The sequence below is a fragment of the Oncorhynchus keta genome, chromosome 5 (assembly GCF_023373465.1).
Source record: "Oncorhynchus keta strain PuntledgeMale-10-30-2019 chromosome 5, Oket_V2, whole genome shotgun sequence".
Taxonomy (NCBI): Eukaryota; Metazoa; Chordata; class Actinopteri; order Salmoniformes; family Salmonidae; genus Oncorhynchus; species Oncorhynchus keta.
The window spans coordinates 11,895,627-11,919,692 of record NC_068425.1 but is presented as its reverse complement, the minus strand read 5'-3'; the positions used below and the strand labels follow the sequence as shown (position 1 = coordinate 11,919,692).

At 41.6% G+C, this 24,066-nt stretch overlaps 2 protein-coding genes across 3 annotated transcripts; one reads left to right on the top strand and one right to left on the bottom strand.

Moving 5' to 3' along the window:
* The first annotated feature begins 2,637 nt into the window (after positions 1 to 2,637).
* On the top strand, positions 2,638 to 10,132 carry LOC118370819 (coiled-coil domain-containing protein 43-like). The gene is made up of 5 exons (XM_035755980.2): positions 2,638 to 3,151; positions 8,023 to 8,113; positions 8,252 to 8,396; positions 8,593 to 8,639; positions 9,074 to 10,132. The coding sequence occupies exons 1-5, from the start codon at positions 2,978 to 2,980 to the stop codon at positions 9,259 to 9,261; spliced, it is 645 nt and encodes a 214-aa protein (XP_035611873.1). The 5' UTR covers positions 2,638 to 2,977; the 3' UTR covers positions 9,262 to 10,132.
* LOC118370818 (meiosis-specific coiled-coil domain-containing protein MEIOC-like) lies at positions 10,118 to 22,449 on the bottom strand. 2 transcript variants are annotated; one of them, XM_035755978.1, is made up of 8 exons: positions 22,228 to 22,449; positions 21,678 to 21,797; positions 21,275 to 21,432; positions 19,145 to 19,249; positions 17,135 to 18,956; positions 16,805 to 16,939; positions 12,468 to 12,648; positions 10,118 to 11,539 (listed from the first exon to the last, which is right to left on the bottom strand). In XM_035755978.1, the coding sequence occupies exons 1-8, from the start codon at positions 22,231 to 22,233 to the stop codon at positions 11,367 to 11,369; spliced, it is 2,700 nt and encodes an 899-aa protein (XP_035611871.1). In that variant the 5' UTR covers positions 22,234 to 22,449; the 3' UTR covers positions 10,118 to 11,366. The 2 variants fall into 2 exon arrangements, with proteins under 2 accessions (XP_035611871.1, XP_035611872.1); XM_035755979.1 differs by having other exon boundaries at positions 21,678 to 21,784.
* Between the last annotated feature and the right edge of the window lie 1,617 nt (positions 22,450 to 24,066).

The following is a 24,066-nucleotide window of genomic DNA, read 5'->3' as shown; positions in this document are numbered from 1 at the left end:
TAAGCGTACCACCCTCCTTCAGGGCATCGGTGAGACATGAAATAACATCAACCCAGTCCTATGTCTGGCTTGGATTCACCATACAGAAAGGTTTTTCCCCAAGTGCATGAATAATAAGGATATTTACTGCGATTTCGATGGCCAAATGCTCAAGACAGGCGTGATGCAAACTAGTACCTGTTAAACCTGATTTCGATGGCCAAATGCTCAACACAGGTGTGATGCAAACTAGTACCTGTTGAACATGATTTCGATGGCCAAATGCTCAAGACAGGCGTGATGTAAACTAGTACCTGTTAAACATGATTTCGATGGCCAAATGCTCAAGACAGGCGTGATGCAAACTAGTACCTGTTAAACATGATTTCGATGGCCAAATGCTCAAGACAGGCGTGATGCAAACTAGTACCTGTTAAACATGATTTCGATGGCCAAATGCTCAAGACAGGCGTGATGCAAACTAGTACCTGTTAAACATGATTTCGATGGCCAAATGCTCAAGACAGGCGTGATGCAAACTAGTACCTGTTAAACATGATTTCGATGGCCAAATGCTCAAGACAGGCGTGATGCAAACTAGTACCTGTTAAACATGATTTCGATGGCCAAATGCTCAAGACAGGCGTGATGCAAACTAGTACCTGTTAAACATGATTTCGATGGCCAAATGCTCAAGACAGGCGTGATGCAAACTAGTACCTGTTGAACATGATTTCGATGGCCAAATGCTCAAGACAGGCGTGATGCAAACTAGTACCTGTTGAACATGATTTCGATGGCCAAATGCTCAAGACAGGCGTGATGCAAACTAGTACCTGTTAAACCTGATTTCGATGGCCAAATGCTCAACACAGGCGTGATGCAAACTAGTACCTGTTAAACATGATGTTTATGTAATTTATTTCATTTGTTACATTGTGAAAGATGTCTTTAATGATCACACCGTTGATCACACATTATGGGATATGAATTATGGAAATGTGAAGTTCAGTCACTTTTAATGGGTAGTACAAGTGTATTGCCTCATGTGAAAACAGTGTAATGTACTGTAATTTACAGTACTGTAGCATCTACATTCAAATAGTAATTTGTATCAAAAAAAATATTATATTGGATTAACTGGTTGTTAAGATAAATTGTGTTTGATGATTAAACCAAAGTACTCATTATATTTCACAGTAAACTTCTATTTTAGATCAATGGTTGTGAGGTGAAAGATGTCTCCAAACAAAATGAATGCACAACGAAAGGTTTTGAATGTAAGACTGGCTGCGTACCGGGTGTTACCAGGTTGGGGTATTGTTCAAAGAGTTTTTAAAATGCAACACATACTTAAGAAAATAGTATCAAAACGATAAATACTGTAGTAGGGGCTGGATTGTGCTAACACATTGACACTGGAGCAGAGAAGATGTTGACAGGGAGGACATTGCAAATTGTGACCATAGGGCTTATTTAGGCCGATGGCATTGGGGGTGGAGATGAAGATAGGAGAGTGTGTGCTCGCATGAGTGCGTATGTGTGTGTGTGCTTGCCTCTGTGTGCATGCATGTCGGTCTTTGTGCGTGTGTGCGGTGTGTGTGTGGGCTGTCCGTGGAGGGAGTTTGCCTGTGGAGCCGAGCATGTGGGTGCCCACCCACTCAGCAGCTCGCGGCCCTCGTCACTTCGCATCAATCCACAGCCCCTCGATAAAAATAGGACAGCCGTCCTTAAGCTACGTGGTACTGTGGAGAGCAGCATGGGCTGACTCTGGGCCTCTCTGGCTCAGATGAGACGCCAGCCACGTTGTCATGTCTCCTTTTCTCTCACACATGCACACTGTTCCATAGCATCTCAATCTCTCTTGACCTTGTCTTCAGTTACAGCACACAAACAACCTCAAGTGTATTACCTATAGAACACATAGAACGCAACAGTTGCAACAACAAACTTGTGTAACCAGTCTACCCCAGTGACCTCTCCAAACCAAACCAGACCACAAAACTTGCTACTCCCAATTGCCAATAAAAATGTGTGTTTGTGTGTAGAGTGGACTAGGCCCTTGCATGTTTAATTTAAACTTGGCTCACATCAATGTCAGGATCTGGCTACATGTATATAGGCCATGAGGAGATGTTGTACGTGGCAGCTTCTCCATGGCAGCACAGAAGCTTCACACTTCATTATTACAAGACCAGCGACGTGTGAAATCATTATAGAGAAGCAGGGAGGTAGGGAGGGAAGATAAGGGGCAACAGATACCCCAAACACAGTGAGGCCTCTCTGGATGCAGGGTGAGATCATCCCCTTGGAAACCTTCCTTAATGTATTCAACAGCTGGGGGGCGGTACTTGTCTCACTATCAACAGTACTAGTTTGTGTGACTGGGAGCAGCAACTAGTGATCAGGAAACATTGTCCAGAGTCAGAGATACATTTAGATGCACAACAATCTTTCAGCATATCCAGGTGATGGTCATGCATGTGAGATAAGATATAATTTTTTTTAGGCAAATATAAACTTTTTTAGGCTGTAGAACTGGAGAAAAAATATACTTGACTAAAAAATCAGACTATGTCTTATACTCCCACCCAGTGGTGAAAAGTAGAGAACCACATCTGTGTCCACGTCACCTGAGTCAAGGCGGGGGAGTCTCTCGAATCTCATAGAATAGCATGATAAAATCTCATTAACATTTTATTATAGGGGTGTGTTAACTATGTCGTTTGATTCACGGATATAATTTCAATGTAGCAATTGGTCACATAATCTCGCATGAAGTTTTTTAAAGAATTCTGACGTCTATAAACGAATGAATAACATTTTGGATGATGTAGTTGATTAATTATCCCTCCTTAAATGCAATAATGTAAATTATTTATTATTTCCTGGCAATCACTAAAACAGTGTACGAGGCAGCAACCATATTCTGCTAGTTTTATCTAGCAGGCAATACAAGCGGATCGTCGTAGGGTGTGGAAGACCCCGAACGGCCAAGATGGCGGCGTCCATGGCAGATGCCGGGGAGTTTGAGAAGTGGCTGAATGATCGACTAGACTCCCTGGAAGTGGACCAGGAGGTGTATGGAGCTTATATTTTAGGAATACTTCAAGAGGAGGAGAGTGACGAAGAGAAGGAGGACGCACTGCTAGGAATTCTATCTGCGTTTCTGGTAAATATAGGGGGCAGACATGCCATGCTTGCGCCGCGGTAAGTTAGTCAATAGCTGGCTAACGTGCTCAATGGTTACAAGTGGGTGTTGACTACAATCGATCTGTTCCCATATAACTAACTGGTAACAACGTTAGCGACATGTGTCAATCTAGCATTAGCCATATTTGGAGATGGGGGTTAGGCGAATCAAACCTGAAGTTGTCCAGACCCTTTCTATTATTAGCCGGTTAGCCGGTGTTGAGACGTCGGTGGAACTCTCCAGACAAACAGATGGTTATGACATACAGCAGGGTGGCCATGCCTCGAGAGCTACTGGGTACCAACCCATTTGCAGGATTTCGTTTTCACTAATCAGCTGCTCGTCAGGTTCAGTTGAATCAAGTTTGTTAGATCAGGGTTGGAGAAAGCCTACATGCTCAGTAGGCTACTCCAAAATTTGGCAACACCTGACATAGCACATTATACTAACTGATGATTCACTGACACGACGTCCTTCCCACTTGCTCTCAAATGAGAAAGGGGTAACTGCAGCTCAATGTGGCGTGTGGGAGTCTCGAAAGAAAAGTAGTAGCCCTATTTCAGCATTGTGGAAGAATACGCGTGAGCGCCACATCTATTTATATGGGCACAAGCACTGTTCATGAGATAAACTGTTCACCCCTCTTGTTGAGAGAACATTTGGAAGGTTGAACGTTTATTTCCATAAATTCTACACATTTTGTCATGACGTGCAGAGAATATTTGACCGTTTTAAAGCTCATTGTCTTGCAATTCTATACATTTTGCCATGTCTAATGTGTGTTCATTTAATATTTGAGTGACTCAAACATTACAACATTTATTGGGTAGATACAAAAACGTTAGCTGACATGGGCTAGTACAGGTATTCCCAAACTGGGGTGTACGCACAATGCCGTCAGTGATACGCCAAATAAAAATGTGATTAAGGTATATATATATTTTTTTTATCACAGTTGTTGGTAGTTTACATACACCTTAGCCAAATACATTTAAACTCAGTTTTTCACAATTCCTGACATTTAATCCTAGTAAACATTTACTGTTTTAGGTCAGTTAGGATCACCACTTTATTATACGAATGTGAAATGTCAGAATAGTATAGTTACTTAAGCTTTTATTTCTTTCATCACATTCCCAGTGGGTCAGAAGTTTCCATACACTCAATTAGTATTTGGTAGCATTGCCTTTAAATTGTTTAACTTGGGTCAAACATTTTGGGTAGCCTTCCACAAGCTTCCCACAAAAAGTTGGGTGAATTTTGGCCCATTCCTCCTGACAGAGCTGATGTAACTGAGTCAGGTTTGTAGGCCTCCTTGCTCACACACGCTTTTTCAGTTATGCCCACAAATGTTCTATGGGATTGAGGGCAGGGCTTTGTGACGGCCACTCCAATACCATGGCTTCGTTGTCCTTAAGCCATTTTGCCACAACTTTGGAAGTATGCTTGGGGGTCATTGTCCATTTGGAAGACCCATTTACGACCAAGCTTTAAATTCCTGACTGATGTCTTGATGTTGCTTCAATATATCCACATAATTTTCCTCCCTCGTGACGCCATCTATTTTGTGAAGTGCACCAGTCCCTTGTGCAGAAAAGCACCCCCGTGCTTCACGGTTGGGATGGTGTTCTTCGGCTTGCAAGCCTCCCACTTTTTCCTCCAAAAATAACGATGGTCATTATCGACAGTTCTATTTTTGTTTAATCAGACCAGATGACATTTCTCCAAAAAGTACGATCTTTTTTTATGGCGGTTTTGGAGCAGTGGCTTCTTCCCTGGTGAGTGGCCTTTCGGGTTATGTCGACATTGGACTTGTTTCACTGTGGATGTAGATACTTTTGTACCTGTTTCCTCCAGCATCTTCACAAGGTCCTTTGTAGTATTTGAAGTGCTGACAACAAAATCACACACAAATTATCAATGGAAATCAAATTTATCCAACCCATGGATGTCTGGATTTTGAGTGACACTCAAAATTAAAGTGGAAAACCACACTACAGGCTGATCCGACTTTGATGTAATGTCCTTAAAACAAGTCAAAATGAGGCTCAGTAGTGTGTGTGGCCTCCACGTGCCTGTATGACCTCCCTACAATGCCTGGGCATGCTCCTGATGAGGTGGCGGATGGTCTCCTGAGGGATCTCCTCCCAGACCTGGACTAAAGCATCCGCCAACTCCTGGACAGTCTGTGGTGCAACGTGGCGTTGGTGGATGGAGCGAGACATGATGTCCCAGATGTGCTCAATTGGATTCAGGTCTGGGGAACGGGCGGGCCAGTCCATAGCATCAATGCCTTCCTCTTGCAGGAACTGCTGACACACTCCAGTCTCATGAGGTCTAGTATTGTCTTGCATTAGGAGGAACCCAGGGCCAACCGTACCAGCATATGGTCTCACAAGGGGTCTGAGGATCTCCTCTCGCTACCTAATGGCAGTCAGGCTACCTCTGGCGAGCACATGGAGGGCTGTGCGGCCCCCCCAAAGAAATGCCACCCCACACCATGATTGACCCACCGCCAAACCGGTCACGCTGGAGGATGTTGCAGGCAGCAGAATGTTCTCCATGGCATCTCCAGACTCTGTCACATGTGCTCAGTGTGAACCTGCTTTCATCTGTGAAGAGCACAGGGCACCAGTGGTGAATTTACCAATCTTGGTGTTCTCTGGCAAATGCCAAACGTCCTGCACGGTGTTGTACTGTAAGCACAACCCCCACCTGTGGACGTCGGGCCCTCATACCACCCTCATGGAGTCTGTTTCGGACCGTTTGAGGAGACACATGCACATTTGTGGCCTGCTGGAGGTAATTTTGCAGGGCTCTGGCAGTGCTCCTCCTTGCACAAGGGCGGAGGTAGTGGTCCTGCTGCTGGGTTGTTGCCCTCCTACGGCCTCCTCCACGTCTCCTGATGTACTGGCCTGTCAACGTCATGACACAATGATGGCAAAAAACAACATTTGAGAGTGTGCTGACCCTGGTGCCTATAATTTCCACCTGTTGTCTATTCCATTTGCACAACAGCATGTGAAATTTATTGTCAATCAGTGTTGCTTCCTAAGTGGACAGTTTGATTTCACAGAAGTGTGATTGACTTGGAGTTACATTGTGTTGTTTAAGTGTTCCCTTTATTTTTTTGAGCAGTCTATTTACTCTGAGCTGCACCTCGGTAGGTTGGTGGTAGATGGAAGGCCGTGTTGCCCAACAGAGTCCTTTGAAGAATGTCTCTCGTGGTAAATTGGATACGTTGTAGTAACGTCATTGTGTGGTAGACGGGATACTCTGTTTGTTCTTTCCTAGCCCACGTTTGCAGCTGCTGTTGCTAATTCAACAGCTAGGAGGTATCAATTCTGTTGTCAATAAGAGTTCAAAGTTAATACCATTCGCAACCAAAGCTCACGCTGAGTTTGGCTTCTGTAGTTATTATCTGAACCATTCTGACATCGGACCGTCGTCCCCACATCCTCGGAACAGGAGGTTACATTTTCATCAAGGCTTTATATAGTGGAGCGAGAAGGGTGTGTTTTAAAAGTTTTATAATCCATGTCTCTTCACAGGGGTGGGTCACTGATTGAGCAGAGCCCTAACCTTATGAAAACCCAAATCTCTCATTTGGAAGCTAAAATTACATTTAATCTCTTCACCAATAATTCCATATTCAAACATTTAAATTGAACAATTCCATGTGAATCCGATAACTACAATGTGCAGACTTTTCACTGTAGAGTTTGTCATCCTATCATTGATGAGAATGTCTCAGATGACAACCGAACTGACATCATATTCATTAAGTACCACCACATATGTTCAATTGGTCGGATTACCAGAATATAGTTCATTTCCCCCCACCTTCTGATGTTACCAGAATCTCTATGTTAACCAAGGGATTTACAAATGTCACATCAGTAGGGTAGAGAGAGGAAAAGGGGGGGAAGAGGTATTTATGACAGTCATAAACCTACCCCCAGGCCAACTGTCATGACACAATGATGGCAAAAAACAACATTTGAGAGTGCGCTGACCCTGGTGCTAGAGGGGGTACGCAGCTGGAAGTTGAATGTTTACGGTACGGGACTATAAAACGTTTGAGAACCACTGGGCTAGTTGATCTGGACATTTCTGACAAGTAATAAATAGCTCTCCAATGTATGCAATGACTGACATGACAAGAGGAAAATGGACGATGCACTACCCAATTACAAAATGGAACATTGTACAATCTACTATTACAACTTTCAAAAGTATGTTGAACGCCAGACTGCCGACCCCTCACGCCCCCCATAGTTTGTGAACCACTGGGTTAGACCATTTGTCCCATCTGGCTTGGGAGCCCATTCAATCTAGCCCGGCAGGAGGTTTGAGTAAAAAAAAATATATATATATATATACTTTGGGTTAAACACTCCTGAACATCTATAACTATACATTTATGTATAAATTATAATGGACCTAAACATTTTCAAATAAATGCTATTTTTTGTATAGGCTGCTATCTTACTTGAAATAAAATCAGTGGAGGGAATGCTCATGTTAGCTACCACCAGCGACACAACCGCGATACAGCTGCCCTGTCGGAAGCACTTTATGGCCGGCAGGCTGGTCGATACAACACCTGTACACTGGTCACCGGCTTATCGACTCGTCATACAGCCCAATCAGCAACGCAAAATGGTCTTGAGTGGCAACATCTGCCCAATTAGCTGATTCACATTCCATACAGCCACTCCTTTCAACACACCCACTCGTCCATACTAAAGTTGCCATATTGGGCTGCATCTAACCATATTTGTCTCAAAGTAGCGATATGTTCAAATTCACTAATTGCATCTCCATTCTCTACTGTCTTCCATGCACAGGAGGATGAGAAACTTGAAGATGTCTGCAAAGAGATCATTAGTCAGTGGGCTGAGAGCTGTGCCCGGTCGGCAACCAAAAACAAGGAGGATGGTATGAACATAAATCAAAAGCTAGAAATTTAAAAGACAAATTATTCTAGCTGTACTTTCAGACAAGAGCTAATAGCTGGAGCAGCCGTTGTATGAATTATCTGTTGAATTTCCTCCCTCCCTCTCTCTCGGTCTTTAGCTGAGGTACTGGCCATTGCCAATCTGATAGAGAAGCAGGCACAGATTGTGGTGAAACAGAAGGAAGTATCTCAGGAGTCCAGGAAGAGGAAAGAAGCTAAAGAAGCAGTCCTGGCTCAATATGCCAATATCACAGATGATGAAGAATATCCTTGGCTCAATATATTGCACCTATTGTGTGTCCCTACAGTTATGCTTTGCCCCTTGTTAAACCTATACAGCTCTAAATGTCTTAAGTGTTTATTTATGAAATGTATAATGAAAGCAGTGTTTCCCAAAATGTTAATTTTTATGTGACTGCAATGAGGAGCACTATTTTTCAAGTTTCCTTGACATCAACACTGAAGCTGAAGAGGAGGAGCAGGCTTTTCCCGCCAGTGGTGATAAATGTATCCTGTCTATGCCTCTTATTGCTCCTCCGATAACTCCTATTGAGGAAAAATGTACTTACTGTGATATGTGGTTGTCCCGCCTAGCTATCTTAAGATGAATGCACTAACTGTGTCACTCTGGATAAGTGTCTGCTAAATGACTAAAATGGAGTGCAAATGTATTGTTTACTGCATTAAGTAATATTTAACCAGTACTATATTTTTAAAGACCACTTATGGCATCGTCAACTTCTTAACCCAGGTAATAGTACATTTTGGTCTGTATATGTAAAGCGCCTTGGAATGAGTGCTGATCCAGGATCTGTGTTGCCTATTAAATCTTGATGAAATGTTTTGGGGAAACCTGATCCTAGATCAGCACTCCTACTCTGAGGTGCTTTAGGAATAGGGATGTTGGTTTTGCTGTGAAACTCCTTTACTGGTCGCCTCAGCCCTGTTTAAGAACACCAACGTGGAGGAGGTTTTGAGCAGGAAGAAACAGCAGAGGGACCAGGCTAAGGAAGACTCGCATAAGAAGAAAGAGACGGACAAGATGCAGCGTGAGAAGGATAAACTAGCCAGGCAGGACAGGAAGGACAAGGAGAAGAAACGCACACAGAAAGGGGAACGCAAAAGATGAGAAAAACAAATGACACCGTGGGACATTGTCACATGAAATGTTTTGTTACTGGATAAAAAAAAATTAAATCAACATCTATTTTTTACCTATCCCTTATTTTCCACCCTTATGATTGTAACATGACATTGTAACAAGAACTTGTCTGAACATGAATTGTTTTAACCAATTACCATTTTAGTTTTCTATTGGTTTCAGTCATCAAGCTTTATCTAAAACTGGGAAACAGTCCATCTATCTACAATGTGTTCTTTCTCCTCAACTGTGATTAAAGTAAATCAGTGACTATGAAAAGCCAACATTAATAGTCTATCTCTACTTGCTATGATCAACCTGCACAAGCTCTTGCCTGCATCTTTCATCCTACCATGTTAATACTAAAGAGGCAGATGTTTCTGTATCATTGCCTCCTTTTCAATATGCCTCTACTAATGGGGAGACTGTCTCTGAAAATGAATAGTCATTCAATAGATGTAGCATGCAAGCATTCGCTCTAAAATGTTTGCCCAGCTTAAGTAATACTTTTCCAAGATAAATGTTTTTAAATGGCATTCAAATGTTCTGCAATTACTATATTGTAGTAAAAGGAAGGGGAAGTGCTCTATGGGATCTTAACTCACTCAAAGATTGAGCCAATGTGTTGCAAATGCTTTTCCTCTTTGGAGACGGATTCACTCAAGGCATTGTCATATTAAATACATTCATTTTGTCACCCCAGTCTTCATGTACTGTCTATGCACTCTCTTGTATGAGAATCAGAACAACGTGGTGGTTGATACTGTATACCTCGATTATATCATGTACAATGTTTGCAGAATGGCAATGGGGTTCGTTTTCAACATTTTTTTGAATAAATAAATGCCATTTTAAAGAGCTTTATTGTTTTTTGAATTAATAAAACAAACAATTATCGTGAAACATACAATTTCAAACAGGAACATTAAAAATACAGGGGTTTGAACATGTTTGCCACCTGTCTTACGAGTGTGTATTATGTCATTGATAGTATGTGTCCATCAAACTTAATTCTTATGTTTTGAAATGAGCTTTAATGCAGCTTGATTAACATTCAGAGAACTAAATTCAAAATAAGAATAACATAAGATTGAATTAACATCAATGCATGACCAGTCCAAATTTCTAACCTACTGAGAGTAAGTAAAAACAATACACTGACTATGTTGCTTTTCAGGTAAACCGAGGAAACACAATGCTTCAAGTTGACGATTGATTGGTATGTTAACATGGAATATGACAGAAAAGTGGTTCCCATTGCCATATCCACTCAAGTTAAGAGGAGGCAATGATCACTTATCCACAATTATTGGTTGTTAAGAAGCATATTAGAGAACTGAATGTCAAATCACATTCAAATAAATAAGTAAAACAATCAGGAAAACATTCAAATGACTGCCATGTTTTAATAATTATAAATAGTGTCTTTAAATAATATTCGGCCTTTCCAAGATTCCCATTATTTTCGATGACCCTAATCACAAAATGTGGTGATTTTGAAGATAAATTAAGCCTTAACACATTTCATATTATGAATTCCCCTAGCCCAAGAGCAACTATCAATCAAATTGTACATTTGTGGCCACTAAGGTCAATTAAACTCATTTTCCTTGCAATGACTGCAAGGACCCTAGCTCTAAGGTAGTTGACAATACTGATGAATGTAATACTGTATATTCTACAGTTATCACCACCAACATATCTGATCAGGCTCTGCTCTCTCTCATGTTCCTAATAGAAGCTCGTTAACAGGGAATTACTGGGGCTGAAGGGATTATGGGGATTCTCAATTCAACAGCATAATAGAATTGTACTGCCATTTAAAATAAATGCACCCCTGGTTATCTCATTACATTGCTCTGAACCACCTGCTTTAGGATAGATTTGAAATAAGACTGATAATCTCCAAAAAATAATTAATTTCCTCTATTTGCTCAAACTGAGCCTACATACAAGAATTCCTTTTGTTCTGTCTAATGATGTGATCAAAATTTCATCTGGCCTAATGCTCCTCACTGGTCTTGCTCTCAGCAACATCTATAGCATGAACGTGAGTGAGTGTCACATGTGAACCATAGGCTGGCTCAGTGGCATCAGAACTGGATAAGTGTTCTCCCTGGGCTGGTCTCCTCAGAGGTGCTCTGCTCATCCAGCTTGTCCGTGTTGGACTTGGGTAGGGTCATCTGTAGGGCACACCACAGGGCAGTGCGGGACTTCCTTGTGGTCAAACACAGACCCCCCAGTGCTGTAGCAAGTAGCAGTATATCTAGCAGGAATACAGGCAAAAAAATTAGACAGCAGTTGTCTAAAGTAATTCAGTAAAAATACTTGAATGTACTACTTAAGTAGTTTTTTGGGGTATATGTACTTTATTATTTATTTTTTTTACAACTTTTACTTCACTACATTCCTTTAAAAAAATGATGTACTTTTTAAGAGAACATCCCAAGAGAACATCCCTGGTCATCCCTACTGCCTCTGATCTGGCAGAAAACACATGCTTCCTTGGTAAATGAAGTCTGAGTGATGGAGCATGCCCCTGGCTATCTATTAAAAAATAAAAAATAAATGGTGCCATCTGGTTTGCTTAATATAAAGAATTTGAAAGGATTTATCATTTTCCTTTTGATACTTATGTATATTTAAAATAAAATACTTTTCGACTTTTAGGATTTTACTGGGTGACTTTCACTTTAGTCATTTTCTATTAAGGTATCTTTACTTTTACTCAAGTATGACAATTGGGTACAATTGGGTATATGACAATTTCCACCACTGGTTTTTAGGCCTCATCATCAGAGCTGACAAATGCTGCTCATCCCAAACACGAAAAGGCAAATGTAGAAGATAGGCACTGTTATTTGCTCTTTCAAGGAAATAAAATATATAATAATAATAATATATGCCATTTAGCAGACGCTTTTATCCAAAGCGACTTACAGTCATGTGTGCATACATTCTACTTATGGGTGGTCCCGGGAATCGAACCCACTACCCTGGCGTTACAAGCGCCATGCTCTACCAACTGTGCTACAGAAGGACCACCATATAAAAGGTTCTACAGAATAAACAATGGCAGCCATATTTCCAGAATAAATCTAAAACTAAATTAGAAGACAATGCACAGACAAATGCTTGGGGATTTAGTTGTTTAGAACTAGCTGCGGCTCATTAATGACTTAGTGTTGAGTTACCTCTGTCCTCTCTGAAATGTGTGCTGGCCTGTCTCTGACGGTTTGAAGTGTTGACAAATTCCTCCTTGCGTCTGGCCTGGGTAATGTAAATAGCCTCGAGGTGTCTGTCCAGCGCTGAACAAATATTGGCATGGAGGGGGAAGCTACGCAGACGCTCCATTTTACCCAGAAGGCTCACCACCTATGATATAAGAGGAAAATAAATTCCATAAAAAAATATTCAAATGCATTTTGAAACACTTGCAGAACTTGATGGGTGTTCATCTAGCCTACAGCAACTGGTATTCATGTATTGGTCTTAATCAACTATTCTATCAACACTCATGCCAACTTGCATGGAATTAGCCATCATCTAATCCTAAAATTCCAAAGGGGACATTTAACCTCCTAGAGTCGATTCACGCACCGGTGCGTCAATCTAAGTAACATCGTTTAAAAAAAATCTCCATTAAAATCTGTCAGTTTAACTTAGAGATGTCTGCATTGGGTGCGTCTCTTTCCACCACATCTGTCGATGTCGCACTTCGGCATCTGCGTTTGGCCTACAAACTAATGCGGCCCCAAGTGTCATGGGACTCGTCTGTAGGTAACTGGTACTGGTTATGCAAAATGTATGGACATATTATGGTAGTTTTGCGCCTACCCAAAAAGTGGGTTAAATATGTGTAAAAAATATATACAGTTGAAGTCGGAAGTTTACATACACCTTAGTCAAATACATTTAAACTCAGTTTTTCACAATTCCTGACATTTAATCATAGTAAAAATTCCCTGTTTTTAGGTCAGTTAGGATCACCATTTTATTTTAAGAATGTGAAATGTCAGAATAATAGTAGAAAAAATGATTTATTTCAGATTTAATTTTCATCACATTCCCAGTGGGTCAGTTACACTCAATTAGTATTTGGTAGCATTGCCGTTAGATTGTTTAAATTGGGTCAAACGTCTCAGGTAGCCTTCCACAAGCTTCCCACAATAAGTTGGGTGAATTTTGGCCCATTCCTCCTGACAGCTGGTGCAACTGAATCCGGTTTGTAAGCCTCCTTGCTCGCACACGCCTTTTCAGTTCTGCCCACAAATTGTCGATAGGTTTGAGGTCAGAGCTTTGTGATGGCCACTCCAATACCTTGACGTTGTTGTCCTTAAGCCATTTTGCCACAACTTTGGAAGTATGCTTAGGGTCATTGTCCATTTGGAAGACCCATTTGAGACCAAGCATTAAATTCCTGACTGATGTCTTGAGATGTTGCTTCAATATATCCACATAATTTTCCTCCCTCAGGATGCCATCTATTTTGTGAAGTGCACCCATCCCTCCTCCAGCATAGCACCCCCACAACATGATGCTGCCATCCCCGTGCTTCACGGTTGGGATGGTGTTCTTCGGCTTCTTCCTCCAAACATAACGATGGTCATTATGGCCAAACAGTTATATTTTTGTTTCATCAGACGAGAGGACATTTATCCAATTAGTACAATCTTTGTCCCCGTGTGCAGTTGAATACCGTAGTCTGGCTTCTTTATGGCGGATTTGGAGCAGTGGCTTCTTCCTTGCTGAGCGGCCTTTTAGGTTATGTTGATATAGGACTCGTTTTACTGTGGCTATAGATACTTTTGGACCTGTTTCCTCCAGCATCTTCACAAGGTCCTTTGCTGTTGTTCTGGGATTGATTTGCGCTTTTTGCACCAAAGTACGTTCTTCTCTAGGAGACAAAACGTGTCTCCTTCCTGAGCGGTATGACGGCTGCGTGGTCCTATGGTGTTTATAATTGCGTACTATTGTTTGTACAGATGAACGTGGTAACTTCAGGTGTTTGGAAATTGCTCCCAAGGAGGAACCAGTCTTGTGGAGGTCTACAATTTTTTTTCTGAGGTTTTGGCTGATCACTTTTGATTTTCCCATTATATCAAGCAGATGCACTGAGTTTGAAGGCAGGCCTTGAAATACATCCACAGGTACACCTCCAATTGACTCAAATTATGTTATTATTAATTATCTATATCCTAGCTATAGGACAAACACTTCAAAACCCTGTTTCTTAAAATGTATTTTTTTACTGTCTTTTTTGCCATTTACAGTGCATTCGGGAAGTATTCAATAATAATAATAATATATGCCATTTAGCAGACGCTTTTATCCAAAGCGACTTACAGTCATGTGTGCATACATTCTACGTATGGGTGGTCCCGGGGATCGAACCCACTACCCTGGCGTTACAAGCGCCATGCTCTACCAACTGAGCCACAGAAGGACCATTCAGACCCCTTAATCCCCATTTTGTTTTGTTAAAGCCTTATTCTAAAATGGATTAAATTGCTTTTTCCCCCCTCATCAATCTACGCAATACTCCATAATGCCAAAGCATGAAAATGCTTGCAAATGTATTTATTTTTAAACTTTAAAAAAATATATATATAACATTTACATAAATATTCAAACCCTTTACTCAGTCCTTGTTGAAGCACCTTTGGCAGCGATTACAGCCTTGATTCTTCTTGGGTATGACACTACAAGCTTGGTACACCTGTATTTGGGGAGTTCTTCTCTGCAGATCATCTCAAGCTCTGTCAGGTTGGATGGGCACAGCTATTTTCAGGTCTCTCCAGAGATGTTCGATCGGATTCAAGTCCAGGCTCTGGCCGTGCCACTCAAGGACATTCAGAGACTTGTCCCGAAGCCACTCCTGCGTTGTCTTGGCTGTGTACTTAGGGTTGTTGTCCTGTTGGAAGGTGAACCTTTGCCCCAGTCGGAGATCCTGAGCACTCTGGAGCAAGTTTTTATCAAGGATCTCTCTGTACCTTACTACGTTCATCTTTCCCTCGATCCTGACTAGTGTACCAGTCCCCACAGCTGAAAAACATCCCCACAGCATGATGCTGCCTGTACGCCCTGATCTGTTTTACCTGTCTTTGTGCTTGTCACCATCCCCCTCCAGGTGTCGCCCGGCTTCCCTATTATCCCCTGTGTATTTATACGTGTGTTCTCTGTCTGTTTGTTGCCAGTTGGTCTTGTATGTTTTTCAAGTCAAGTGTTTTCCCCGTATGTCATTTTTTTTAATTAAAAAAGTTGACGATAAACTTTCACAAAACACTTCGAAATACTTTTGTAATGCAACTTTAGGTATTAGTAAACGTTAATAAGCGATCAAATTGATCACGAGGTGATGTATATTCTATAGCTGTACGTCTGGAAATAATGTCCGGGTAAATCTCAACCAAAATATCCGGTCGGAGACCGGAAGAAAGGCGCTACCTTGTGTCCGTTTGACCAAGAAACAAATCGTAGGCAAATGACAAGACTGTTGACATCGTGTGGAAGCTGTAGGTACTGCAACCTCGGCCCCATTTAATGCGGTTCACATTCAACAGTGGGTTCTAGTGGAGCATGGATATATTTTCGCATTTTCAGTGATCAGATTTTCCTGCGCTTTTCGTTGAAACGCACGTTCTGTTATAGTCACAGCCGTGATTTAACCAGTTTTATAAACGTCTGAGTGTTTTCTATCCACACATACTAATCATATGCATTTACTATATTCCTGGCATGAGTAGCAGGGCGCTGAAATGTTGCGCGATTTTTAACAGAATGTTCGAAAAAGTAGGGGGTAGGAGTAACAGGTTAAGGCCTGATTGCTGGAGTGCTGCAGAGATGGTTGTCCTTCTGGAAGGTTATTCCATCTCCACAGAGGAACTCTGGAGCTTTGTCAGCGTGACCATCGGGTTCTTGGTTACCTCCCTGACCAAGCCCTTCTCCCCCGATTGCTCAGTTTGGCCGGGCGGTCAGCTCTAGGAAGAGTCTTAGTAGTTCAAAACTTCTTCCATATAAGAATGATGGAGGCCGCTGTGTTTTGGGGGACCTTTAATGTTGCTGAAATGTTTTGGTACCCTTCCCCAGATCTGTGCCTCGACACAAGGGTCTGAATACTTATGTAAATAAGGTATTCATGTTTTTTATTTTTAATAAATTTGCAAACATTTCTGAAAATCTGCTTCCACTTTGTCATTATGGGGTATTGTGTATAGATTGATGAGGGAACATTTTTTCCCAATCAATTTTAATAAGGCTGTAATGTAACAAAATGTGGAAAAAGTCAATGGATCTGAATACTTTACGAATTTACTGTATGAATGTGTTATTCAATGCTTTTCTATAGTAGTAAAGGCCAAATTCAATATTTTATCAAATCTTTAAAAATATAGATTTTGATACCTAAAGGGGTCCTAAAATTCTAAATCAAATAGCTAAATGATCCATAGCATGACCATCTTAAAACAATTCCATATGTCAGCTTAGAATCCCCCCCAGGCTTAGACTTTTAAGAATGAATATTTCTCACCTTGGCTTGTTCTCGGATCTGGTCCACGATGAGACGGTCCACTCTGGAAGGGTTAGGTGGGATTTTGGGGAGGGCACTGCTGGTCACCACAGAAATCCGCTTTCCAGGATAACTCTTGGTAAGGATGTCCTCTGTCTAAAACACATAATATATATATTTTTTAAAACACTTAATGCCAACCAATCGAACTACACATTTTAATCCTAGTTTGGGAGTCATTCTTACCAAGTATTTTATTGCAGCATAATCAGATAAATAATAAGGATTTCAAGATGATCACAAGAAACAAAAATATTCCCACTAAATGAACCACTCATTTTTATTGCTCACCTTCTTTCTCTCCTTCTCCAGGACTCTCCACTGCTCATAGCACTCCTCCAGGTGGAAGTGGAGCTGGCTCATGGGTCCTCCACGGTTCCTCATTATCCTCGGGGAGCGGAGGCCTCCCATCATCCCTGGGTAGGGGTTCTCTCCGTTGGAGCCCATCATGTCATTGAGGTAAGGGTTGAAAGCTGGAAACTCCCCGTCTGGCAGCAGGTCACACAGGTCCATGGGGGGGATGGAGCCGCCGTAGGGGAAGGAGGATCTGGAGTTGAAGCTGGCAGAGTTCAAAGACATGTGGCAGGAGTTCTGTCTGGGGTCATTCACAGCCTGATACATGCAAGGCAGAAAGGTTGGGTTCTTCCCTGCGTTGACTGTGCCGTTTCCTCCGCCGAATCTCTGAGAGCCATACATGCTGCCGAGTAGGTCGAGGTAAGGGTTCTGCAGGAGCCCCTGCTTCTTGTCCCCGTCTCCTGTCATGTGAGTGCTGGTCTGGGGCCTTGTCTTCCCATCCAAGCACTGAGTGGGGGAGCAGCCATCAGCCACCAGCCCAGCCATGTGCATCCTGCTCTTGTCCAGCTGCATCTCAAAGTCACTGTCGCTGGCTCCCCTCCTCAGCCCGCCCATGCCCATCCTGACCTGGTTCTGTCCTGCCCTGCTGCTGTGGAGGCTGGGCCCGTCCCCCTGACTGTAGTCCTGGATGCACGGCGGTGGTCCTCTCTGCATCTGGTGGGAGTGCTGAGGTACAAACTCAGACACAGAGTGGGACAGCATCTTGGACGGCCGAGAGGAAAAACAGTTTCCCACTGGCTGCTGATGCTGCTGCTTGAGTTTGTTCTGCAACGGGTTCTGCTGGCTATAATGGTACTGGTTCAGACTCAGGCCCGTAGAGAGGGGATTGCTTCCTTTCTGGACAGCCATCTTGTTTTGGTGAGAAATTGTAGGATTGAAAGACGCTGAGAGTGATTTTGTTTTTTGGAAATACTCAACATGTTGTGGACCAAATCCAGATAAATCTTTGGAATCAAAGTCACTCTGTAGCAGCTCTTTGCTCTTCATTCCTCCATCAGTCTCCCTCTGCATGGCTCCATACTCCCCTCCTAGTTCCTTCTTAAACTGCATGGCTTGAGTGCTTTGCCCAGGCATCCTGGTGTTGGAGAAGTTCCTCTGTTCGGCCATGATGTTGTCATACTGCATCTGCACACTCTGCCGTTTCTGGGGCTCCCTACCACATGCGTTGTCCTGCTCACCCACCATCAGAGTCTGGATGTTGCTGGCCAGCTTGTTGACCTCTTGCATGGTGTACTGCTTGGTCCTTCTGGGCTTGGCGCTGATCTGGCCTGGGCACTCTTCATAGTAGTGGTCAAAGCACTGGCTATTAATCTTGCTCTGGGGGCAGAAGGAGGGTGCAAAAGCATCCATGTGGTCAGAAAGAGCGTTCCCAGACCCACAGAACCCTCCAACCTTCTCAGCTGTGTTGTACTCGTGTTTACTCGGCCTCGTGTTTGAACGGTAGGCGTTCCCCACGTTGGGCAGTGGTAGCCCCGGCGGCTTCGGCAGCTCTTGGGTCTGTGGAGAGTATCTAGTGTCCATGTCTCCATTGCAGGAAGAGAGGAGCCACTGCTGGTCACTGGTATCAAAGCCGTTGAAACGCTGGTAGAACTCTTCGGAACCTCTGTTCATTGGCTGCCCTTGTGCTTTACTGAAAGACTCAGGGTAAACATGGTTCGGCAGAAAGTTGGACTGCACTTTGGACTCTGATTGGAAGTACTGCTGGCAATCGTCGCTCATTGACTTGGGAGACCAGACAGATTTCAGTTGGGATAATGTCCTGAAAGGAGAGTTGAAAAGTTAAAGGTTAAATATGTTTTTTTTAAAAACACAATTGAAAGTCTCAAAGTCATTACTGGCAAACGTTGCGGTTTCCATTTTCAATTCCCATTCATTTGTCTCCCAATACAAAGAAATGAGCTCATATCACTGAAGACAAAAAAAATACCCTCCTAATGAATAACTTACTCTTCAGTATAGTAACTGTCCATTTGATCAGCCTCCTCCAAGATATTTGACACCAGCCCATAGAGATCAGCTTCACTTCCACAGTCATTTCCATCTGGGAGATTCCTTGGAGATTTAAAACATAAGCATTTCAAAACACATGAAAAAGAAGACCATTTACATTTCACATGGAGTGGGACATATATGAAAAAGTCTAGTGGTTATTAGAAGTTCAACTTAATTTCAAATGGACAGTGTATTCATGAACACCTTGTGTCTTCATATCACGTATGAAACGTTCTCTATGATTTCAGTACAATAAAATTATAATAAACAAAAATATAAACGCAACATGCAACAATTTCAAAGATTTTACTGAGCTACAGTTCATATAAGGAAATCAGTCAATTTAAATAAATTCCTTAGACGCTAAACTATGAATATTCACATGACTGGGATTACAGATATGCATCTGTTAGTCACAGATGGGAGTGGATCAGAAAACAGCTTGACACATCTCCTTCGCATAGAGTTGATCAGGCTGTTGAGTGTGGCCTGTGGAATGTTGTTCAATTACTCTTCAATGGCTGTGCGAAGTTTCTGGATATTGGCAGGAACTGGAAGACACTGTCATACACATTGATCCAGAGCATCCCAAACATGCTCAATGGGTGACATGTCTGGTGAATATGCAAGCCATGGAAGAACTGGGAAATTTCCAGCTTCCAGCAATTGAGGACGGATCCTTGCAATATGGGGCCGTGCATTATCATGCTGAAACCGGAGGTGATGGCGGTGAATGAATGGCACGAAAATGGATCTCGTCATGGTATCTCTTTGCATTCAAATTGCCATTGATAAAATATAATTTAGTTTTTTGTCTGTAGCTAATGCCTGCCCATACCATAACCCAGTGGTGTAAAGTCCTTAAGTAAAAATACTTTAAAGTACTACTTAAGTCGTTTTGGGGGGTATCTGTACTTTAAAATTAATATTTTGACTACTTTTACTACTATTTCTAAAGACAATGTTGTACTTTTTACTCCATACATTTTTCCTGACACCCAAAAGTACTTGTTACATTTTGAATGCTTAGCAGGACAGAGCATGGTCCAATTCACACACTTAAGAGGACATTCCTGGTCATCCCTACTACCTCTCATCTGGCAGACTCACTAAACACAAATACTTTGTTTGTAAATGATGTCTGAGTGTTGGAGTGCGCTCCTGGCAATCTGTAAATAAATAAAAAACACAAAACTTGTGCCTACTGGTTTGCTTAATATAAGTAATTAGAAATTATTCATACTTTTACTTTTGATGCTTAAATACATTTAATTTTGATACTTAAGTATACTTAAAACCAAATACTTTTAGACTTTTACTCAAGTACTATTTTACTGGGTGACTTTCACTTTTACTTGAGTCATTTTCTATTAAGGTAGCTTTACTTTTACTAAAGTATGACAATTGGGTACTTTTTCCACCACTGCCATAACCCCACTGCCACCATGGGGCACTGTGTTCACAACATTGACATCAGCAAACCGCTCGCCCACACAACGCCATACATGTGGTCTGCGGTTGTGAGGCCGGTTGGAGGTACTGCCAAATTCTCTAAAACGACAGTATGGTAGAGAAATTAACATTAAATTATCTGGCAACAGCTCGGGTGGACATTCCTGCAGTCATCATGGCTAATTGCACGCTCCCTCAAAACTTGAGACACCTGTGGCATTGTGTTTCTCCTGGCAAAGGAGAAATGCTCACTAACAGGAATGTAAACAAATTTGTGCCCAAAATTTGGAAGGGATAAGCTTTTTGTGCATATGGACATTTTCTGGGGTCTTTTATTTCAGCTCATGAAACATGGAACCTACACTTTACTTTATATTTTTGTTCAGTATAAATTAGGACTTGGTCTTCCTTTTCCCAATACATTCTTCAGACTGTCAATGTTAAATACTGGTATGACAAAACACAGTATGGACCAGGTCAGTATACAATTCTGAGAGTTGCATTTGAATAGATTGATGAGGGAACATTTTTTCCCAATCAATTTTAATAAGGCTGTAATGTAACAAAATGTGGAAAAAGTCAAAGGAGAAATGCTCACTAACAGGGATGTAAACAAGTAGTTAGTTTAGTTACCTGCTTTGAACATTGTTCTGGGTGCAATTAATGAGTTGGTATGGATCATCCTGTGCAGACCAGGGTGTGTAGGACATGGGAGGTTCTTCTGACAATGAGAATTCGGGTAAGGGGATGTATGGCTGCAAGAGTCTTTCATTGTCCGCAGTTCCACAGGTCTGAGATACAATAAAAAAAGGAAATTCATGAACCCTAGTGAAAACGTCAGCCAGTCACTGGTGAGATATAGCATCCTGATTCTGTTTTGCCTACAATAGACAATTCATACCAATTCATACCTAAAACACCAGCTACTTAATATAAACCATTAATAAACATACCACTTGAATTATTTATCACCTATAGCCTACATTGTAATGAACTGCAATCTAGAAAAGTAAAAGACTTATTTTGAATGTCTCACCTGATGCTTATTTGAGGAAAAGAATGAGTCTGAACCTGATGATGCACTCTGGAATCGATCAAACGCCATTCTCACTCCTCTTGAACTTGCACTTATTCTATTCTTCACTGCATTATTAAACTAAACATTACAAAGATATTCATACAAACATTCAACAGAACAATAGAGTTTCATTGACTAGCTATCTTGATTATTAGATATACAGCTAGCAGGGTAATAACATATTGTATTGCACAATGCTAACTTGGCCCAAGTCAAATTGTAATTAAGTGTACGTTAGCTCGCAACAGTAAGTTTGCGGACGTTAACTAGCTAAGTTAGTTACAAAGATAGAAAGAAAGATGCTCAGCAGGTGTCTTGCTCGCTAAACCCAAAACACTCAAAAAAACAACTTTTATGAGTTCAATCAACAGCGTATTCTGAAAAACATAGTAATAACAGACGGTTTGACTTTTGTCCTAAGCTTTCGTGTCCCTTGTCTCCCTCAGTCACACGATTTATGTCTAACTAAATTTAGTTAGCCAACTGGGCTAGCTAGCTAGCTACTTACCTCCATAAATTCACTTGTAAACAACGTTTCTGTAGGGAATTTCCCCAACTGAAATGTTCACGATTTAAAAATATATATATTTTTTTAATGAATTAAATCAAACGGACTTTAAACAATGACAGGAGAAATCGCTAGTACATTGCGGCTAGCTACAGAAGTATTGATCTCGAGCTTGCCAGTTGCTCGCTTTTGTAAAGTAGTGTCACGAGCAAGACCTTCACAACAACCCCCGCGAATAAAATGCTCTTCTTTTATCACTAACTGTCTCAAAGGTGATGATTGGTCCATAAGAAGCCTTTTCACCCAATGGGTTCAAATAGGAATTGTACACATAAAGGGCATAGCAACCAATCATTTTCATCAAATTAAAAGATGGGGAATCCTATTTTACTATCAATGAGGGACTATATCATGATGCTTTTTCATGCAAAGTAAAGGATTTTTGTTGAACATGTATTGCTTTTCTTGAATCATCTTCATCAAACTTTTTTAAGTAAGTAAACATATTATTCAACCAAATATGAAGAAACTTCCCTTGTACAAGTAGTTGGAGACTGGAAATTTTTGGTTACAAGTGTTGCAAATGCATTGTCCTACAATACCCACAAGATGTCGCTATGTCTATAGTTTTTTTTTTGCGTGGGCCTACTAGATAGCTTTGATAGATAGATGAATATTGATGTTACATTGAACTGGGTGAATGGAATATGAATGACAGTCCTCCAATATGCTGTAATAGAAATAAGGCCATGTCCACAAAAAAAAAACGCCCTTCCTCCTCTAAAACGCAATCAACCGCCACTGCCTTGCATAGAGTGGTGAGGATGGCCCAGCACATCACTGGGGGTGAGCTCAGAGCCATCCAGGACGTACATGCCTGGGGGTGTCTGAGAAAGACCCAGCCAACCGAGACATGGACTCTTCTCCATGCTTCCGTCCAGCAGGCGGTAGCGGTGCATCAAGGCTCAGACCAACAGACTCCCCCTTACGAAAAAAGATTGCAGTCAGTGTGCAGTATAACTGCACTACACTGTAGTATAACTGTAGTTAGAATGCAGAAAAACTGCAGTATGCTGCAAATACTGTGTCCAATATAACACAATTGTTTTACTGCAGTCATTTTGCAATGTAACTACAGTGCAATCACTGCGTCCAAAATACCACAGTAGACTGCAGTTACTACACTTTTACTGCAATTTCAAAACCATTATCTGTTTTGGTAAGGGCCTAAGCAGCTTCTATCCCCTGGTCATAAGACTGTTACATGGCTAACTATTACTTATCTCCCTCTCCCACAGACTATCCACACTGACTCTAGGCCCATCCACAGGTCTCTACCCACTCTGACACACACACACCTTCACTGTCACTTTTACTCACACTCACTCACTCACGCACACACACACACACACACACACACACACACACACACACACACACACACACACACACACACACACACACACACACACACACACACACACACACACACACACACACACACACACACACACACACACTCATTACCGATGCCACCCGCTCACTGCTGCTAAATTATTATTAATTTGATGTATTACTACGATTACGCTGAAGTTCATTGTTCATTCATTTTTGACTGCATCCCCAATAATATCGTCCAATCTATCCTGCTACTGGTCACTATTAATCCTGGTTACATGTTGATATTACCATTAGTATATTAACATAGTATTTAAATATTCCTGCTACCAGTTACTTTTCAGCCCAGTTTACACTGCTATATTGTTTATTGTTATTAACATTATTATTATTTATCCAGCTACCAATCACTTTTTCCTCATCTATGCCTGCCTACATGTA

What these genes read in the sequence shown, in the direction of transcription:
- LOC118370819 (XM_035755980.2), top strand. Translation starts at nt 2,978, where the DNA reads ATGGCGGCGTCCATGGCAGATGCCGGGGAGTTTGAGAAGTGGCTGAAT. An exon ending in AACCAAAAACAAGGAGGATG is followed by an intron (nt 8,114 to 8,251) that starts GTATGAACATAA and finishes CTCGGTCTTTAG; the next exon opens with CTGAGGTACTGGCCATTGCC. An exon ending in TCCCGCCAGTGGTGATAAAT is followed by an intron (nt 8,640 to 9,073) that starts GTATCCTGTCTA and finishes TGGTCGCCTCAG; the next exon opens with CCCTGTTTAAGAACACCAAC.
- LOC118370818 (XM_035755978.1), bottom strand. An exon ending in CAGAACAATGTTCAAAGCAG is followed by an intron (nt 19,250 to 21,274) that starts GTAACTAAACTA and finishes TAAATCTCCAAG; the next exon opens with GAATCTCCCAGATGGAAATG. An exon ending in ACATTTCAGAGAGGACAGAG is followed by an intron (nt 11,540 to 12,467) that starts GTAACTCAACAC and finishes TATTCCTGCTAG; the next exon opens with ATATACTGCTACTTGCTACA.